The sequence below is a fragment of the Primulina eburnea genome, chromosome 1 (genome assembly GCF_022965805.1).
Source record: "Primulina eburnea isolate SZY01 chromosome 1, ASM2296580v1, whole genome shotgun sequence".
In the NCBI taxonomy this organism is placed as follows: Eukaryota; Viridiplantae; Streptophyta; class Magnoliopsida; order Lamiales; family Gesneriaceae; genus Primulina; species Primulina eburnea.
The window spans coordinates 12,887,087-12,906,729 of NC_133101.1; the positions used below are offsets into that span (position 1 = coordinate 12,887,087).

Below are 19,643 nucleotides of genomic sequence, written 5' to 3' on the forward strand. Positions count from 1 at the left end.
TTGCATGTCTTAGACGTATGTACTTGAGCTCACCACCAAAGTGAAAAAGTTGCTTATGACATTCTAGTTCGCTCCGGACTTGACCTCGTATAATTATCGTACTAAACCATGACATAAAACCATAAAAAGAAATCCTATATTTTTACATAAATAAATTTTAACCATGGTGCTAAACCATGATATAGAACCCCGAAACAAATACTAAAAAAAAATAATAATAAATTTTTTTTTTAATTTTTAATTTTTTTTTTAAAAGGTGTACACGGACCCCGTGTAGGGGTCCGTGTACGGGTCCGGGTAGGCTCGAGAAAATCGAATTTTTGAAGGAAAACGGACACGGACTCCGTGTAGGGGTCCGGGAAGGGGTCCGGGTAGACACTGGACTTGCATACTCACGAAAATTCACTAAATTATTCATTCACCCTTTCAATCCAAGCCTAAGGACCACGAACTAACACTTCAAGACTCATCCTAGGATTTTATTACATTGATTCAAACCCATACAACACACCGAACGTTCCCAAACATCGACAAGTAACTTCAATACAACCATAACCCGCAATTCGGCATCGTTTCGCTTCCTACGACTTCTATTACATCCCAAGCCAATCCCGACCCAAACGAACCACCAAATAACACCTAAATACATCTCATAACATATCTAAATGCAGTAGCACAAGCCCTTCGATGCTCAACGAAGCCTGCAACAATTAACTTCAAGAACATAATCAACATCAACAATTTCTGAAACGCAGTTTGAGCAGTCCCACGAAAAATATCACAACTCACTCAATTTTTATCCAAATGACTTGAATTTTATATCAAATCGAAGGTATCAAAAAGTTCTACATTTTTTTAGTTGAAAATTTTCTCAAAATCTCGACCGAGAATTCGCAGTTTTAACAAGAATAGTAAAAACGTGATTTAGATCTAAAAATTCTCCTTCAAAATCGATCCAAACAATTAAACGCTCAAACTATGAACATCATACATGAATTTTATGCATAAAACAACGCAACACATAATATGACATGATCGACGCAGCAAAGAAAGATTATACGTGCCTTTGATGATTAAATAATACCGAAACGACGACACCGAAGCGGAGACGGAGCGAGAGACGATCCGGGACGAACGTGGCTCGATTTTCTTGAAATAAACTCAACAAAATATTGCTGGAGATTTTCAGAGAGAAGATGCTTGATGAAGGAAATGGGAGAGGAAATAATGGAGAGGAGATTTGATGCAAAAGAATTCTAACAAAACTTCCCATCTTCTTTCTTTAGTCAAAGATATAATATAAAAATGTGTTGTTTTAGATGTGTGTGTGTGTGATACGTGTATGAGTGTGTGTGAAAGTGTGAGTGTGTGTGAGTTTAGTTAATTAGGGAAATATAATATGCTAATTTAATAGTTAAAAATGTTATTAAAAGTTAATCTTCTATATTTTACAAAATCCTCAAATTAACAACATAAAACTCAAGAAAATATTTTAACGTAGATCAATTAAACATAAATATTAAAATAATAAATTTCATAAATTAAATAAATGCATAGATTTTACGTATACTGATTTTGGGCATTATAGGTGGCCAGGGATTAAGCGAGACATTCGTAGTTTCGTATCAGAATGTCTCACTTGCCAGCAAGTAAAAGCTGAACATCAGAGGCCAGCAGGGATGCTCAAGCCACTCCCTATTCCCGAGTGGAAATGGGAGAATATTACTATGGATTTTGTGATTGGGTTGCCTAATTCAGTCAGAGGTTTCAATGTCATTTGGGTTATTGTGGATCGACTCACGAAGTCTGCGCACTTTTTGCCAGAGAAGACGACTTTCTCCATGACGCAGTATGCGGAGCTTTATATCTGGGAGATAGTCCGTTTGCATCGGTTCCCAGTTTCGATAGTGTCCGACAGAGACCCGAGGTTCACCTCGTCCTTCTGGAAGAGCTTGCATGCAGCTATGGGGACGAAGTTGCTTTTCAGTACAGCTTTTCACCCGCATACAGATGGCCAGTCTGAGCGAGTGATTCAGATTCTGGAGGATTTACTAAGAGCCTGTATGATTGATTTTCAAGAGAATTGGGAGTCTAAGTTACCTCTAGTGGAGTTCACATACAACAACAGTTTCCAAACATCTATTGGTATGGCTCCCTATGAGGCGCTGTATGGGAGAAAGTGCATATCGCCAGTTCATTGGGATGAGGTTGGTGAGAGAGCAGAACTTGGTCCGAAGATAGTTCAGCAGACTACAGACGTGGTGGTCAAGATTCGTGACAGAATGAAGACCGCCCAGAGTCGTCAGAAGAGCTATGCTGATAAGAGAAGGAGAGACCTCGAGTTTTCCGTTGGCGATCACGTTTTTATAAAGATAGCACCCATGAAGGGTGTTATGAGATTTGGGAAGAGAGGCAAACTGAGTCCGAAGTTCATTGGGCGGTTTGAGATTTTGGACAGAGTTGGGACACTAGCCTATCGTGTTGCCCTTCCGCCGAATCTGGCCGGGGTGCACAATGTGTTCCATGTCTCGATGCTGAGGAAATATTTGGCTAATCCTTCGCACATTCTGAGTTATGAACCGTTGCAGTTGGCTCCAGACCTGTCTTACGAGGAGAAACCGATTCAAATCCTAGACAGCAAGAGCACAGACTCCGGAACAAAGTGACTAAGTTAGTCAAGGTTCGGTGGCTAAACCAATCAGTGGAAGAGGCCACTTGGGAGTCAGAGACAGATATGCGACTTCGCTACCCGGAGTTGTTCTGTAAGACTTAATTTCGAGGACGAAATTTTTATAAGTGGGGGAGGAACTGTAGAGCCTAAAATTCAGTACACGTAAAACAAATGCATTATTTAATTGTTGAATCAGTTATTTAATTTAAAATGATTTTTTCTTAGCCATGCATAATTTATGAAAATGCGTTATTTTAAATTAGTCATGTTTATTGTGATGCACGATAAAATGTTTTTTTTCGAGTTCCATGTTTCAGGCGATCATTCGAGGCAGGATTGAGGAAAAGATCGGTGACGATGTTGGCAATTTAAAAATGCGGTATTTTATTTTTAAGTTGAGGATGGGGCATTTTAAATGATTTGTTTAGTTTTATCATTTTTAAGCCTAAATCATTTAGTTAGTAATTTTAAGAGTTTAAAACTTTAAAATTAGCATTTTTGGTGTGTGTTATTTTAATTGTAGAGTTTATTTTAAGCTAGGTGGGTTAGCCTTTTTATTAGTATTTTTACTATTAGCACTAATTACACAGAAATTTAAAACCACACGCACGTTTTATGCACTCACACACACTTACATGTTTTTACACACACTAAAACCCATAACACACACTACACGATTCTTTTCATCTTTTTCTTCAAAAAGAAATACTAGGGTTCTTCATTAGAACAGCAGCCGCCCCACTCCCCTATTATTATTCCAGCGATCTTGTGTGAATTCTTCAAGGATTGTAGCGCCACGGTCGTCCCGGATCAAGCCTCGCACTGGTTTCGCTTCGATATCGCCGGTTCGGTAACGTTTAATACCAATAAGGCATGTGTATCCTTTTGTTCCTGTATCGATCATGTCATTATATGCGTGCGTTTTTATTTATGCGTAGAACCATGTGTATGTTGTGTAGAAGTTTGAGCAAACATGTTTAAATCGCTTTTGAAGCCCTTTTTAGATCTGAAATTTACGTTTTTACTGTTCTGTTTAAAACTGCGAATTTTCGGGCAAGATTTTGGGAAAACTTTCAACGCGAAAAATGTACAACTTTTTGATACCTTCGATTTGATATAAAATTCGAGATTTTTAGATGAAAAATGAGTGAGTTATGACGCTTTTCGTGAGACTGCTCAAGCTGTGATTTCCAGAAAATTATGTTATTGATGCGTTCTTGAAGTTTTATTGTTGCAGGCTTCGTTGGGAATCGACGGGTGATCGTTGCTGCTTCTAGGTATTTATAGCATGTTGTTATGTTGGTATTTGGGGTGCCGGTTAGTGTCGATAGGCACTTGAATTTGTTATAAGTCGTAAGAAACGCTTGTTGTCAATTTCCGTGTTTATGAGATTGTATTGTGTTAAGACGGGCTTCGTTATTTTGGGACGTATATACGAGTTTAGCTCATAACTATGGTGTCCTAGGAGGGTCTCAAAGTATTGAATCTCTATCCATCATGTGTCAATTGGGAGAATAGGCATTGTGTAAGAAATTTCTCGCAGGTGCAGAAAATTCGAAGTCACACGGACCCTTTGACGGACCCTGACACGGGGTCCGTGCCTTTACTTCCTTCGAGTAGCCAAATTTGCGTGCGTACACGGACCCCCACACAGACCATGGCATGGGGTACGTGTCTTTGATTCCTCACAAGTGTCAACTGTCTGAGCCTACACGGACCCTTTGACGGGCCCTAGCACGGGGTCTGTGTCCCGTCTTCTTTCCGAACATTTCTTTTGCGTACCTACACGGACCTATAAACGGACCCGGGGACGGGGTCCGTTTACTCATGTTTTTGGGAAAAATATTATGGTTGCTTTGGGGTTTGATGTCTTGGTTTAGTGCAAGGGTTATCAAGGTCGTGCCATGGGAAATTGTAGAATGTCCTAAGGAAGGATTGAGCTTGAGAGTAAGTATGATTTCTACGTCTAAGTTAAGCAAGTTAAGTATGCAATTTCATGTTAGTATGTCGCAGCAACGGCCCCAGTCGAAGTCCAACGAATCCCTCAATGCCAAGTAAGTATGATGACGTGTAAAGAAAATATTTTTAAGTTTTTGGAGGTATTCTAAATGTCTTGTGACCAAATTATGTTAGGATTGGAAAGCGTTAAATTATGAACGGGGACCAATCCGCCCGTTAAATTATGAACGGGTTAGATCGAGGTTGGAAAGTGTTAAATTATGAACGGGGACCAACCAGCCCGTTAAATTATGAACCGGGATCTCATGTATGTGGCAGTGGATACGTCCCTGTCAGCCCAGTACTGTGGTTTGTCTGATCAGGCATTTATTATTTTATGGGTCACTTGCTTTGAAACATGCCTCTACGCAAAATAAAGTCATGTATGTTTAAGTACGTTCAGTTATGCAAGCATGTTTATGAAAGCTTTCAAGTTATGGCACGTCTATGTATGTACGTATGTTCAAGTTACGTTATGCAAGTTCAAGTTTTAGTATGTACGCTCTATTTTAAAGTTGCATGTGGTTTTATTACGTAATACTCGTTATTCCGGTTTATACGTGTTGAGTCTTTAGACTCACTAGACTTGATCGATGCAGGTGAGTATGTTGATGAGGAGACAGGAGGTGGCGACCAAGGGGCAGGCTTGGACTGAGCGGGTGGCTAAACCCGAGGACCGCCATGTTTAAGTTTTATGCAAAAGTTAAATTACTCTGATTTCATATTTTGATGGAAATACTTTGAGAAAACCTTTTGTGAGCAAATTTTATTGTAGTTATTTTGAACAACCATGTCTTATGTGGGACTTGGTTGAGATATTTTATGGCAAACTTTGAAGGTTATTTTATGTTTAAGAAAATTTTAATTTTTCCGCAAATTTTGAATGGTAAAAGTACGGTACGTTACAAGTACGTAGATCATCTATGTTGTCTCGGATCAAAATACTAATGATATAAAACCTTGACTGCAGACTAATCTACTCGATAAATAATAACCAATTGGAAAGTCGGATGGAAGGTTGTCCAGTGACTCATCATATGATCACACATCTGTATGATTGAATATCTCTATGCACATACCAATGAAACGTGACCTATAACATCACATATATGTCTCGAAATAGAGTGACCAATGTATACCTTATTTTTTAATCAAAATTGGATAATCGTTTTTTTTCCCGACGAAATTAAGGTGTAAGACTTGTCATACAAAAGTACAAAACAAATGTTTTTTTTTCCTTTGACTTTTACCCCATCGTATATTGATATGAAGATTTCATTCCGTGGATTCATGAATGATTTCAACTTTTGTCAAATTTTTGTCTACCTTTTCCTGAACTAATAATGTTGCAAATCATTAATGAATCAAGTCTTAAAAATATTTTTTTAGAAAAAAATCATAAAGAAACTAAATATTTGGAAAAAAAATATATTATCAGTATATAGTATACATTTGATTTATGAGCTAGATTATTTATATATTATATTAAATAAACACCATGTGTATGTCGGCTAGTTTAAGTATAAAGATAAAGTTAAATCATTGGGATACTTTTGCACGCGTGTGGAGATTTTGTGTGCTTACACGAATGAATCAGTTGGAATATGTGAAAAAGTCGTTTAAAGATGAAAAAGTTGATTCTTTGATAGATTCGGATAAACATTAAATTAAACAGTCACAAACACAAAACGTGGCAGTGGAGGTGGGGTTTTGTGAAAAAGTTGATTCCTTCTGATAAATTCGTAAAAACATTAAATTATATAGTCACAAATCACAACACGTGGCAGTAGAGGTGTCACAAGGGGTTTTGTGTGACAAAGTGTGTAGTAGGTGGAGGGATGACAATGGGGTGGAGTTGGGTTTGTTATCTCCATCCTAGTCTTCGAATTACATCCCTACCCCTATATCTGTCACGATTTTCGTTTTTTCGGGTTCGGATTCGGTTCCCATTTCAAAAATATTAATGGGGCAACACAGCGTGGGTACAGGGATTCCCCGCCCCGATCCCCGTTTCGAGTTTTCCCCGTGGGTCTCCAAATCCGTGGGAAAAATTGTCATCTCTAAGTAGGTGTTGGTGTTTAAATTTATGGAAAATAACTTTTTTAATCAGCCAATATTGTTTTTTTTGAATATTAGTTTATTAACAGGTTAAATTTTGGTCATTGTACACTAACTATCAGTGTTCGGTTATTTTGGTTAAATTGCTGATGCGACGCTGAATATATTAACTTTTTCGACATCATAGCAGCATTCTTTTTAATGTTAGTAAATTTTTGGTTCAACTTAACAATTTTCAATGTAAGATCAATATTTTCTGTTTCAATGTCACAATTTTCAATATAAAATCAATACTATAAAGATAATTTTCTTAACTAAACACATAAACTAAGCTTTACAATTATGACATTCTATTACAATTAACTATAAAAAAATTGATTTTTTAGCATTTTTATTTGCAAAGTGATCAACCAATATTTCATAAATAGATTTTTATTAGAACTCATTGATGTTGCGGAATATCACGAACCGGAACCTTCTTGTGCATTCCAAAAACTTCTAAATAGGTGCTCTGTAGAGGTGCAAACACTTCTAAAACATTCTCCATATTTCATCAATTAAGAGTTTTCTGAGAAATCTTTTGTACATAGAATAATCATTTAGAATAGTATAGAATGGAATTAACTAGAATAGTGTAGATCTTAGAACCTCCTAGAGAGTTGATATGTATCGCTTTCATTGTAGAAAGCTACTAGTATAAATAGGATTAATATAAATAGGGTGAAGCTCTTATTGTAAACTACCAAGTTTTCAAGCAATATAGCATTTTCTTTCAAAGTTTTCTAGAAGCATTTTTACTTAAGTCACTTGCACACAATCACCAAAAGACTTTATCTATGCAGCTTACATGGGTAAACAGATAAAATAAATGTCATAATTGTACAAAACCGTAAAATATTATGAAAATAAAGATCGTTTTACATTAGAGCCAATAAAAACCCAAGCCACAAGTTGGCTCGCTGGACACCTACTCTAACAAATACAAAATACTAGGAAATTCAAATATCCAACCATATTTTTCCTACCAATTAATAGAATAAACATTCTTTTATGGTAGTTATTATGTATAGGACATATAAGTGGATTTTCACAGAAGCACCGCAGGAGGAAAAATTGGAAACACAGGCCTGCTGACGGAGATAGAGGCCTGTCATAAATCATAGATTGTAAGGGGCTGCTGACTGAGGATTTTAGTCGAGAGGGAGGACTTTTCATTGACAATTTTTAAAGAGGAATTTCGTTATACTGGAGATGGCGAGAGTAAATGTTCAGGCTGTAATCTTTGAAGAAGTATCCCACATAAGGGACAACATGGTGAGAAAGATTTCTTGAAGGCTGAAGATTCGAAAAAAGATTTAAAATTGGAAGGGTATAAAGGCATCGTGAAAAAAATTAGAGGTGCCAACTTTGAAGCTCGTCTTTGACAACACATGCAAAACCAGGAATATTTAGCAGGGCAAAGTTGCATAGATACAGAACACCGGTGTAGCTTATGGGTTTGATCAACTCCATTGCCATTCTTCACTCCCGAACAAATGGCGTATTCTATTGATTCAAATGGCACAATTGCTGAACAAAAACTGCAATGTTCTTCATATTCAAAACTTTCTCTCCTGTTAATAAAGCAAGAATGGAATCAGCCTTCAGCTAATAGATTGATACAGTATCTTAAGATGCTATTCTATGTATGTGTGCATGAATGAACCAAAAGAAGTTCAACAAAGATAAGAACATCATCAATTACCTTTTCTTAATTTTACCAACTTTGGCAGCAAGAAATTTTAAATCATCCTCGACAATTTTCTCATGAAGTGAGATATAGTGCTCCAGTTGTGGCCATTCATCAGGACGCCAACAGCCAACATCGCAAAAATTTGTTGGCACATCTGACAGAAGATCTAAAATGGCAGAAAAATATAAACCAACAAGTCTTCTCCGTAGTTCATTTTCACAGCACAACTGCAACTCCTTCCATACATTTGTCTGTTCCTCTATGGCACTACTGAATCTTTCCAAGTCTTGGTGTTTTGTACTCTCGCTCACCTCATCATTTTTAAGCACAACATGCCTGATGATTACATTGATGAGGTGCAACTTACGGGTTGAAAGAGTGGGCAAAATTTTAAATGCCGTAGACAAGAACGTAGTACAAATGCCAAAATTGGATCCAAAATAAGATGTCAACCATTTCTACAGAATATGCTCTACATAGTTTGGTATCGACTGTTTGAAAGACACGAGGGCTGCCACAATATCCCAGATGTTCAGAAGCCCACTGAAACTCCCACACAGACTCAGAGACCATAATATGTTTTTTTCCCACCAAATTAATTCTAACTCAGGGAAACCAGGAAATGGTCCGAAATCAATATCAAAACATATATTGAAGGAAGTGTCCAATTGCTGCCCTCCAATCCAAAGGAACTCGATAGCATCTTTCTGAGTTCTGTAAAATTACAATAACATTTATTGGTCAATCAAACATAGGTAACTGTTTGAACGGTTAGTTCTTATTGCTTCCATTCAGCTTTTGACTAAATCATCAAAATTTTCCTTTAAAGAAATGTGGGTGCTTGTTTGTTGCAAGCATCTATCCACATGGCAGTTGCTATTTCATAATTTGTTACCAGAAAATATAATTTTAAAAGTTCACTTTTCCTGGTACATGGGATTTAATAAATCAGAATCAAATCTTCGAGCCTGCAAATAACAGACACCAAACTTCTTAGAACTAGATTTAAGTACAGGGGTATCAATGACATCTATTCAGCATAAGGTAAAAGGTGACCAAGTGCAAGAAAAGGATCAAGAGATTCCATTGCTTAGAGTCATTTCAGTCAACTAAGCTCCTTTTCCTAGGTATTATTATATGACTATTGTTCCGGAGAGATGAAATTTCGATCTTTCTATTTCTTTCTTTATTTTTATTTTCAGTGAATTTTCCTTATTTTTGTAAAGGGCAAGAAGCAAGATATTGACCAATCTCATCTGAAACATAATATGAGAGAAGTAAAAAATCAATTTTTTGGATGGTATGTTATCTAAGAGTTTTCTCAAAATGCTATGAATAGAATTCACTTTTTCTTCAAATCTTGAATCGCTACATCGAGTGTGTTTATTATTTTGACTTAAAATTTGAAAAGAGAGAAAAACTAGTACAATATTCAGGATAAGTTCATGGACATTCCAACTATAAGAGAATGGACGGATGGAATATGATACCACAGCAATTGCCAAGCTCCCATGAGATACTGCCAGACCAAATCAAGAATCATATACATATGGAACCTGCAGAGAAAATCTAGAGTCTATTGGAAACAAATATGCAAATTTAAAACAGAAGTAAACATGAAAAATTAATGCATACATCCGGGGAGCTATTCAAACCAGGAGTATTTGAAGGAATGTGTATTTCCCTTAGTGATTTCCCAACTCAATTCCAGGCTTTCATAGAGTTGTCCTGTAATACATGAACTGATCAAATAATCTGGAGGGCTACCAAGCTTTTCAACCTCAAGGCTTTCTGCTTGAGGCATTACTTGATAACAAAAGCAATTAACATGGATTTTTTTATTTTTAATATATGTTGAACTAACACTCCCTTAATACTAAAATTCATATTTATATCAATAAAACACTTCCTTCAATATTTATTACCTGGATGCAGCTGTACAAGCAGAGTCCATCAAAAGCCCAAGCTAAACCAGTGACCTGATTGTTATTTTACAAGATAAATCATATTCCATTCCATATGCCAAAAAAGGTGTTGAGAACTTACAATGTGGTCATGCGCACTATAACAGCCAATTATTTCAAATTCATGGCTGGTCATATTCATGGTCCACACTTCAAATGATCCAGATCCCTTACCAATAGCCAGGAACAAATTTAGTGGTGTTTGTAGGGGGGCAGTAAATGAAAGTATGGAGACAAGTGCTGAATCAACATGTAGAACCCGTAAATCAGTCTACGTATAAGCCATGCATAATTCTAGATTTTTAAATTTAATTGACTTCATTGCATGATTATTTTAAATGCATTTCTTTGAAGTTAATTATTTTATTATTTCTGCTCAGTAGTTGATTTTTTAGCATTTCAGTTATTTCAGTGAGGCCGGACTGGAGTTGGAGTTTTGAGATATAATTTAAGATTTGAGAAATATTTCCAGGAGTTTATTTAACTAGCAAGTAAGTTCATTTAAGTAAGAAAGGGAGGTTTGAGGATTTAATTTAATTATTTGAGGTGATTAAGAATTAATCCCATTTAAGTCGCATAATTAACAGGTTAGCTCACTAAATTAATTAAAGGATTAGTGAGGTTTTTAAGAGTTATTAATTTAGTAAATAAACAACACTCCCCATTCATTTTTTTGAAGCAAAACTTCGGCCCCCCTTAAGATGATAGCCTATCATTTGTCAACTCATCAACCTTTTGACCCATTCTTTGTTAAGCTAGCATGTAAACCTTTTAATTATTGAGCAACCTTAATTAATTAACTAATAAACATTATCCTAATCTAGATGGGCTTGTAATCCATCGGTCATCCCCCCCAAGAAGACTTGTCAAACAACCATCATATTCAAATTTAATGAGGTGGGCTTGGTCTTGAGTTGAGATCCTATATTTGTGGATCTTGCCCCTCACCTTTCCAACCATCATTCCCCTCCCCCATGACTGAAATTCAGTGAGTTGAGAGTAGAAATTTCGTGAGTCTTAGCTAGAGAAGAAGGCAAGAAAAATAGAGAGCAAGGAAAGGAAGCCACTCCGTCTCCTCCGCGCCGTATCGTTTCATTCTTTCGTTTTTCATTCAAACGAATCCAATGCATGTATATACTTTTTATAAACCTCAATCAAGTCATATTAGCAAGTATTTTTCAGTACATGATCAGATTTCATCATGCTAAAAACCGAAATTTTCAGTAGACACGTAACAAAAATTCTGCACAGATTTTTCTATCGACTTCCATGCTTCACGATTGGTATGTTTTGTTTCGCTTTCAGGGATGGATCGTTCCAGGGGCTCAAAGATGATTATGGAAATGTACTAGGACATGTTAGAGACATGTTAGAACGTTGGTTTCAGTCCCATGCTTGCTGTATGAACCGAATTGACAGTAAGTCCCATAGGTGCAGAAAATGTGTTTCAAAATTTCAGTTTTTATGTCAAGGGGTTGGATCTGATCTTGGCTAACCTAAGGGCTCTTAGCCATGGTTGGATCACTCCCCTAGCATGTCTAAGACGTGACTAAGTCGCCCTTTTGGTGGCTTGGTCCATGGCTCATCGGTTTTTAAATAAACAACAAGAACAGCCCCTATACCCCTTCGGCTACTTCAGTTGGACAGCTTGTGGTTCGTTTCTTTTGTTGCTTGGTATGGATCTTGGTTGGCCTATGGCCCTTAGCCACAGTTCATACCATGCCCCTAGATGTCTAGATCGTGCCATGGTCAATGAAATGGCCACTAGAACGACGCTAGACAACCAACGAAGCAAGAACAGCCCCTCCCCTCTCGGTTTTCCTTCTTTTGACAGCAACATGTATTTCGAATTGTGGGGTTTGATGTGAATCTTGGTTGGCCTAGGGCCCTTAGCCACGGTTTACACCTTGCCCCTAGATGTCTAGATCGTGCCATGGTCAATGAAATGGCCACTGGAACGACACGAGACAACAAGCGAAGAAAATCACACCACACGCGCATCAAATGTACTCTCGGTGGATCTTCTCGGTTGGTTGCTGGAATTGTGCGAATTATGGCTGGCCAAAAGGCCTTAGCCATGGTTCAAATCATACTTAGGATGTTGGTAAGGGTCTCGGGTCGGTGGTTCACACCCCAATGGCCGAAAGACACGAAACCAACACAAGACGCACGGGTGCGCAGCTGCTGGAAATTTACAGCAAGTTGCTGTGTCGTTTAGAAGGCTCCTCCGAGTTCTCGGTTGGCTTTTAGCTCATGGCCTTAGACTGGACAGTGCCTAATCAAGTTAGGAAGGTCATGTTATTGGCCGTTTGTCATTCGGATCATTTTTGAAGTCGTACGAGAATTTACGGTGCGATGTGCCAAATTGACTCTCGAAAGAGCGTTTCTTGTTTTGGCCTCCATTCCACCTAGATTTCGACCATAATAATTTTAGGAGCATTATTTCATTATTTTCAGCGTATTTTAATCATGACTATACGTCGGTTCAGTGTTGGTTCGGGTTGGTTTGGAGTCATGATTAAATACGAAGTCATTAGGCGTCATAGTCGCATCTTTTGAACTAAATTGCATAGTTGGTCAAGTTTAAGCTATTGCATATTTTTCATGGCACAGTTAGGTTGCAGCGAGCCTGGGGGACGATCCGATCCAATCCAGTTGATAAATTAATTCAGATTTTTCATTATGCCATTTAATTATATTACGTGCATGAAAAACAGAAAATGATTATTTTTGAGATTTATGCGATATGGTTTGTGGTTCATTCACTATGTGGGAGTATTATTTTATACGGTCGCCAGTGACCGCTCAGTTCAGTTTGGTACCACCCGGTCGCCAGTGACCGGCCAGCTCAGTTCAGTTTCAGACTCCCCGGTAGTAAGTTACCGATCAGTTCAGCTTAGTGCAGTGGCCACAGGCGTAAATCATAATCTCAACAGAAAATTTTACCAGTTATTTCAGCACAGGCTCCAAGGAGCAAATATTTTTACTGTGATTATCAGTTCAGTTATGTACGTATTATAATGGCTCAGTACAGTTTATTTTCAGCATGAGTACAGATTATTTTCAGTATACCTCATGACATGATATTTTATCCCATGCATATTTTACTTCAGATTTTACTCGTTACCTGCGATATATGCATGCTGAGTCTTTAGGCTCACTAGACTTGATTGTTGTAGGTACTGATGAGGCCAGGGCCGAGGACGGGGACCAGTGAGCCAGCTTGGGTCGGCAGTAGTGGCACCCGAGGACCTCAGCGCAACAGTTGTTATTTTTCCGCTAACAATTTTATCAGTCATTGGAAAAATTTTAAATTGTTATTGTTGGCAACTTTATTTTTCTTCCGTTGCAATAATTGGAAACATTGAACTTGATTCACCAGTGATTTTATGAATGAGGCCGTTTAAGTTCTTTTAAAAAGAAAATTTTTAATTTTCCGCAAATTTTCAAATTAAGGATTTTCAGGGCTTCACACAACAGTAATAACCTAATTACACGAGCAATCACAAGTTCCAAAATAAGATATGATCAAAGTAGCTGGTCTTAATTTTGAAAGGATAAGTAGCAGACTTTTAGCAGGATATGCTGACCTCCCTCAGCAAAGAAAATGAAGCATGAACAGTTTCAGATGACTTCGGCAGTTCCTTATTATTCACCTGCCAAATCTTCACTCTATAAACAAAAAGAAGAGGAAAGTCACAAAATTAAATGTTATAATCAAATAAAAGGTAAACCTTATATGTATGTGTGTGTATAATTCAGTTGTTCTAACCCATGTCAAGCAAATGTGCTAGACTTTTGGCTTCGAAAACAGAAAAAGGTTAATTAGTTACTCACCTCCCATTAGAACTTCCCGTCGCTAAAAGAAGTTGAGGTTTTGAAATTTCAGAGTCATATAAAGCCCAGCAAATAGATGTGATGCATGTATCATGTGCCTTGAGAAAGCCACCATTTGATGCTTTACATGGGAGTTCAGGAGTAATAATGGAATAACTCTCTGGTGCATCAATTCTCCAGAATGAAATTAGACCACATTTCAATCCAGTAGCAAGAATAGAGCAGCAGCCCGAGGAGTTATGAGGAATAGAAACCCAATCTTCAGATGTCCTCAGAATCGGCGACCAAGCCACAATAAGGGGTGTCAGCATTGCATTGCGAGAAGCATATTGTTGTGCCGTTATTAGTTGAACATTGCATTCTTTGATCTTCAGAGGTGTGTCCCTTTAGAAACAGATATGGGAATAATTTCCCATGTATTGTTTTCTTTTACATTGTCAAGTTTTTTTGCAGCAACCTAATAAAAATAGCAACACATTCAATGTAATGGCATATATCAAATGCACAAATTTTCAAATTGAAAGCAGATCATGTAGCTGCATTGAAGCTGATTTAGTAATTATGGAGGTTCATGTCATGGAATAAAATGATAAAACTAAATCAGATAGTGAATGTAGTGCGCAGTACATTAGTTTCATTCTGTCTCCTTCGTTTTCATTCCTTTCTTAAACTAGATACAGGTGGCTCATTAGGGCATTCATATTCTGCATTATCTCGACTCCCTATCACCTGTATAAAGAAAAAACCCCAAGAATAGTTGAAATTCATATCATTAATTGTTATGTCATCAAGAATATTTCATCTAGAAAAGTATATGGGGATATGCAAGAAACGGTAATCAGCAAAAAGTTGAAAGATAGAACCAACTCACATCTAAACTTTCTGAAGATATAATTTGAGACTCTCCGAAATTGAGCTTGGAAAGATAATTATACATCATCTCTGATATGTCCATAACCTAGAAAATTTCATATTATAACTTTAGCAAATGTATGAAAAACAAACATTAAATTTAGGAATCACAGATAACATACTAGATTCCAAATTCATGACATTTATTATGCATAAGCAACAAAACCGTAAATACAACAAACTTGAAGGGCTATGAAATTCTTTTTGAAAGAAATGTTGATTAGGTATTGCCTCTCCAAACATAAACAAAGCCTCCAGTACTAACACAACAAATTTACACATTAGCACAAATATGAATCTACTCATGGGCTCATAGCCAACACAGAACCAACAGTAAGAACATAATAAAGAGCATCTATAGACACAAGAATTGAAACAATTCCATTGCTAAAATTTTCACCATTTTTTTTAGTTCAGGAAGATTATTAAAGTGAAGAGACAGCAAGCTCGAACCATAATTCTGGTCCTGCCACCACTACTTCCTGAAAGCTTCATTTATAAAATACTTAATACCTCATTCCATTCAGCCGAAAAATCACAGAAGGGAAAGCGGTAAAGTTTGACGCGTCCCCCAGTTGTGCAAACAGCAAGCAAACAACTGCACGATTCATAGCAAAATGTAGAATTAATTCAGGGAGGCAACTTGCGTTGCATACTCAAACAAAAACTTCGATAAGGGGTAATGGTATAAGTACCCAGCATTGCTAGCATGACCTGCAGGAGACCAGGAAATTGACCTAACACATGGCCGTGTATCCCGCGACACATGCATCGGCAACAAGCACCCAGAGAGAAAATCTATCCCTGTGACAAAATGAAAACAAAATCAAATGCAGTGACCTGAGAAAATAAAAAGTACTTGAAACCTCAACTCAAAATTAATTTTCATTTGCACTGTAAACCAAAAACCCAGAAATCCAAATGGAATCCAAATTGTGTACATACATACATACAATGAGCTCATTCAAAACTATGAAATTCATTTTTTAATATGATTCTACGTACCTCCAGCATTTATGACACCAATGGAAAAAGGCTTGCTTGGGAGAACAGAAATTACACCTCGACATCCAGCTCCAGAAGGTTTAGCTGGATTATAACCAAGTGAACAACAAGCTTATACCAGTGATTCGAAGGCTAAATCAAACAGTATATAATTAAATCCTAATTTGAAAAAACAAATAAAAAGTAAGGTAATATGAATTATATAGACCAACTACTATAAGATTCTCTGTCAAATTCAAATCAGACCCTGTATTGAACTCTGACATAAAACAGCTTCCAGACCAGTAATGAAGATCAGGTTGATTAAAATGTAAGCATAAATTTGGCGTTTAAAATTCAATAACAATGCAAAAATCTTCGGCTAAAAAATAAGCATGCTATTCAGAAATATTATTACATTATATGCAATCAATTGATTTAGTAGTTGTCTTTCCTAAGTCATGGGATCAGATCCCATCAGGTGGATCACAAAATACTGGACTCAGAATCAGTGGTTATTGATTCTTGTTCATGTCAGTGCATGGTTAATAATGTCATCTGCATAATCCTCACACTAACAGAATAACTTGACAGCCCAAAATTCTTGATCAACTAAAAACTCAGCTAGAACAGATTGAATGCCAGGATACTTCTGAACTTGAGCAATTTCAATGTTGAGACTCAAATGCTATACATTGTATCAGTAAAATTGCATCAAAGCAATTCAATACTAAAATCAGCAAACTTTGAAAAGTTAACAATTACCAGGATCGTAACGAGGCTACCAGAAGAGACCGCCACCAGATTCTCTTCGGACCAAGCAACAGCGTTCGGATAACAAGGCGCTGATACGAGCACCGCTGCTTGGAAGCGGGAAGACATTGTTGAAGAGAATTGAAACAGAAAGCAGAGCGGCGTTTGATTATTTTGGAGTGAAGCGGATTCGATGCTTCAACCTAATTTGTGAAACAGCTCGAATAGTCCAAATCGAATTACACCATATAACCTACATATATTTGTATTTCCTAGACTAGACTAGAAGACTAAAAAAATCTTTTATTTTATATTATTAAAAAAATAAAAAATATTTATTTTTATGTGGATTTAGGGATTTCTCGCTTAGAGGGCAAAAACAATGGATATTGAGGAAGCAACAAACAATGAAGAAATGAAGTTGAAACATTAGTCAATCACATGCATTACCCAATTTAGGGGTGAATAGAAACCAAAGCCAAATCAAATAGTTGGTTTGGTTTTTAGTCGATCGATTTATATTGGTTTTAAAATTAATCATAACGAAAAAATTGGTTTTGTTCAAAGTTTTGGTGAATAATCCTAACCGAACCTATTTTATAAATATATAATATTTTTAATTATATACATATTATTTTATTTTATGTCATATAATTGATATTATGAAAGTTTGATGATTGGTATTGGTGGCACATTTTATAAAGCTAAAAAAAAATTGACCATTATCTCGTTCAATCTTCAAAAGTATTTATTGATCTTCATGATGTTTTTGGAAAAGGTTAAAAACCTCGAGCAAGAAATCTTGGATGCGAGTGAATTTACTCTTACCAAATACTCAAGTTGGATAAACATAAAAGATAAATGTCTTTCTTTCTTTAAAGTGTGATAATGGATGACATTGAAGCTATTTCTAAAAGTTGAACTATTGAAAACTTATATTTATCTATTTATAATAGCTAGTTTTGAAATTTTAAATTATGATTATAAAAAGTCAAAATATTTTATTTAAACAAAATTAAAATTTAAAATTGAACATCCAAAGGTTCGCGACGGTATTGAAAAAGCCGTCGCTATATTAAACGGTGATGTTTTTTAAGAAACCGCCATTTAAGAAGCGACGGTTTGTAACCATAAAATGCATAAAAAAAACTACTACGCAAAAATTAAAATTATGTAGTAAATTTTCGGGGAAAAAAAAATTAAAACCTGATTTGTGCGAAGATATGCAGTTCCACGTCATGCTGGAAGATCGTACCGACGAGCAAATCTACGAAATAAATACGAAAAAATGTTAGTACAAAATTAAAAAATCGAAACTTCGAAACATTGATAGAGTTTAACTACTACTAGAGATAGACGAAAAATCGTTTAAGAGAAAATGTCTGCGAACCTCGGAATATATAGAATTATAGCGACGGTTTTATATATAGCCACGGTTCAACCAAAACCGTCGCTATAATAGCGACAGTTTTGATAAAAACCGTCGCCGATCTAGAACGGCGACAGTTTTTGCAAAACTGTCGCCATAATAGCGACGGTTTTGAAAAACTGTCGCCGTTGCATAACTGTCGCTATTATGGCGACAGTTTTTCAAAACCGTCGCCGATCTAGATCGGCGACGGTTTTATTAAAACCGTCGCTATTATAGCGAGGGTTTGAACTTTTTAATAAAAATGTCGCTTGTCAAATTAAGAGACAGTTTCCTAAAACTGGCGCTACAAAATAACGACGGGTAAAATACAAGACTGTCGCATAATGCGACGGGTAAAAAACCTGTCGCACAAAATAACGACGGGTTTATCAAAGTCGCAATATTAGCGACAGTTTATGAAAAATCGTCGTATTTTAGCGACGGTTTTATTTAAAACCGTCGCTATATAGCTAGCTAGCTACTTTAAGAGTTCCTTCCTTGTCATGGCATATCGATTAAATTAATGATCCATCCTTTACCATAAAAAACATTGGGTTTAGCGATGATTTTATATTCCATCATTAAATCTATTGATCCACCGTCATTGATTTATTGCGACGATATTACTAAAAAAGTCGTCAAATTCACGATAATATACAAAAAATCGTCGTTAATCTAACGACGATGTTCATGGTAAGAACCGTCGCAATTAGCGACACTATTATGAAAATAAAACCGGCTTATATTAAACTATTGTGAAAGGTTTAATGACCGTTTGAATTAAAATCATCGTTATTTATCAACTTTTAATTAAAAACCATCGCAAGATTAGAGATGAAATTTAATAAACCGTCAGCTAATTTTGTGCTTTTTTTAATAACTAAATTGTCGTTATTAATAAATTTTTTCTAAATTAATTATTTTTTTATAAAATATTTTAAAATAATTAATCTATATTTAATGCTAAAATATTTTTTTACTAAATCCGTCATTAAGTATCGGAGATTTTAAGAAATCCTTCACAAAATTTCGTATAAAATTAAAATTTTGAATTTTCTACGTAAACAAACAATTAAATTCTGTCACTATTTATAGACGAAAATTATATCTTGAAGAAAAGTTATGCTTATTTATAGAATACAAGTCTAGGAATTTAGAAGAAGTTAGGTGTATTTTATTTTTTTTAAAAAAAATCAATGAAAATAATTTAAAAATTTATCGTATTTTCATATACTTATGACTTAATTTCACTCAAAGAAGATAGGAGATGATGTTAATTCTTTAGGAATTAAAAACATTTATAAAAATAATGCATGATTGCCC

The 19,643-nt window shown here is 36.1% G+C and overlaps 1 protein-coding gene and 1 long non-coding RNA gene across 3 annotated transcripts in view; one reads left to right on the forward strand and one right to left on the reverse strand.

Annotated features, from left to right (window-relative positions):
* LOC140804426 (uncharacterized) overlaps positions 1-17,038 on the reverse strand; it is a 32,200-nt gene extending 15,162 nt beyond the window's left edge. The window contains exons 1-11 of the mRNA XM_073160450.1: positions 16,922-17,038; positions 16,736-16,844; positions 16,178-16,261; positions 15,868-15,976; positions 15,686-15,770; positions 15,132-15,218; positions 14,939-14,989; positions 14,261-14,628; positions 14,014-14,095; positions 10,506-10,694; positions 10,385-10,438 (exon numbers count right to left, since the gene is read on the reverse strand). Of these exons, the coding sequence (XP_073016551.1) occupies positions 10,385-10,438; positions 10,506-10,694; positions 14,014-14,095; positions 14,261-14,628; positions 14,939-14,989; positions 15,132-15,218; positions 15,686-15,770; positions 15,868-15,976; positions 16,178-16,261; positions 16,736-16,844; positions 16,922-17,038 (1,335 nt within the window). The remainder of the gene's footprint in view (positions 1-10,384; positions 10,439-10,505; positions 10,695-14,013; positions 14,096-14,260; positions 14,629-14,938; positions 14,990-15,131; positions 15,219-15,685; positions 15,771-15,867; positions 15,977-16,177; positions 16,262-16,735; positions 16,845-16,921) is intronic.
* LOC140827936 (uncharacterized) lies at positions 11,173-13,807 on the forward strand. 2 transcript variants are annotated; one of them, XR_012117068.1, is made up of 3 exons: positions 11,173-11,553; positions 11,729-11,841; positions 13,603-13,807. It is a non-coding gene; the product is annotated as an uncharacterized lncRNA (long non-coding RNA). The 2 variants fall into 2 exon arrangements; XR_012117069.1 differs by having other exon boundaries at positions 11,173-11,507.
* Positions 17,039-19,643: the final 2,605 nt, after the last annotated feature.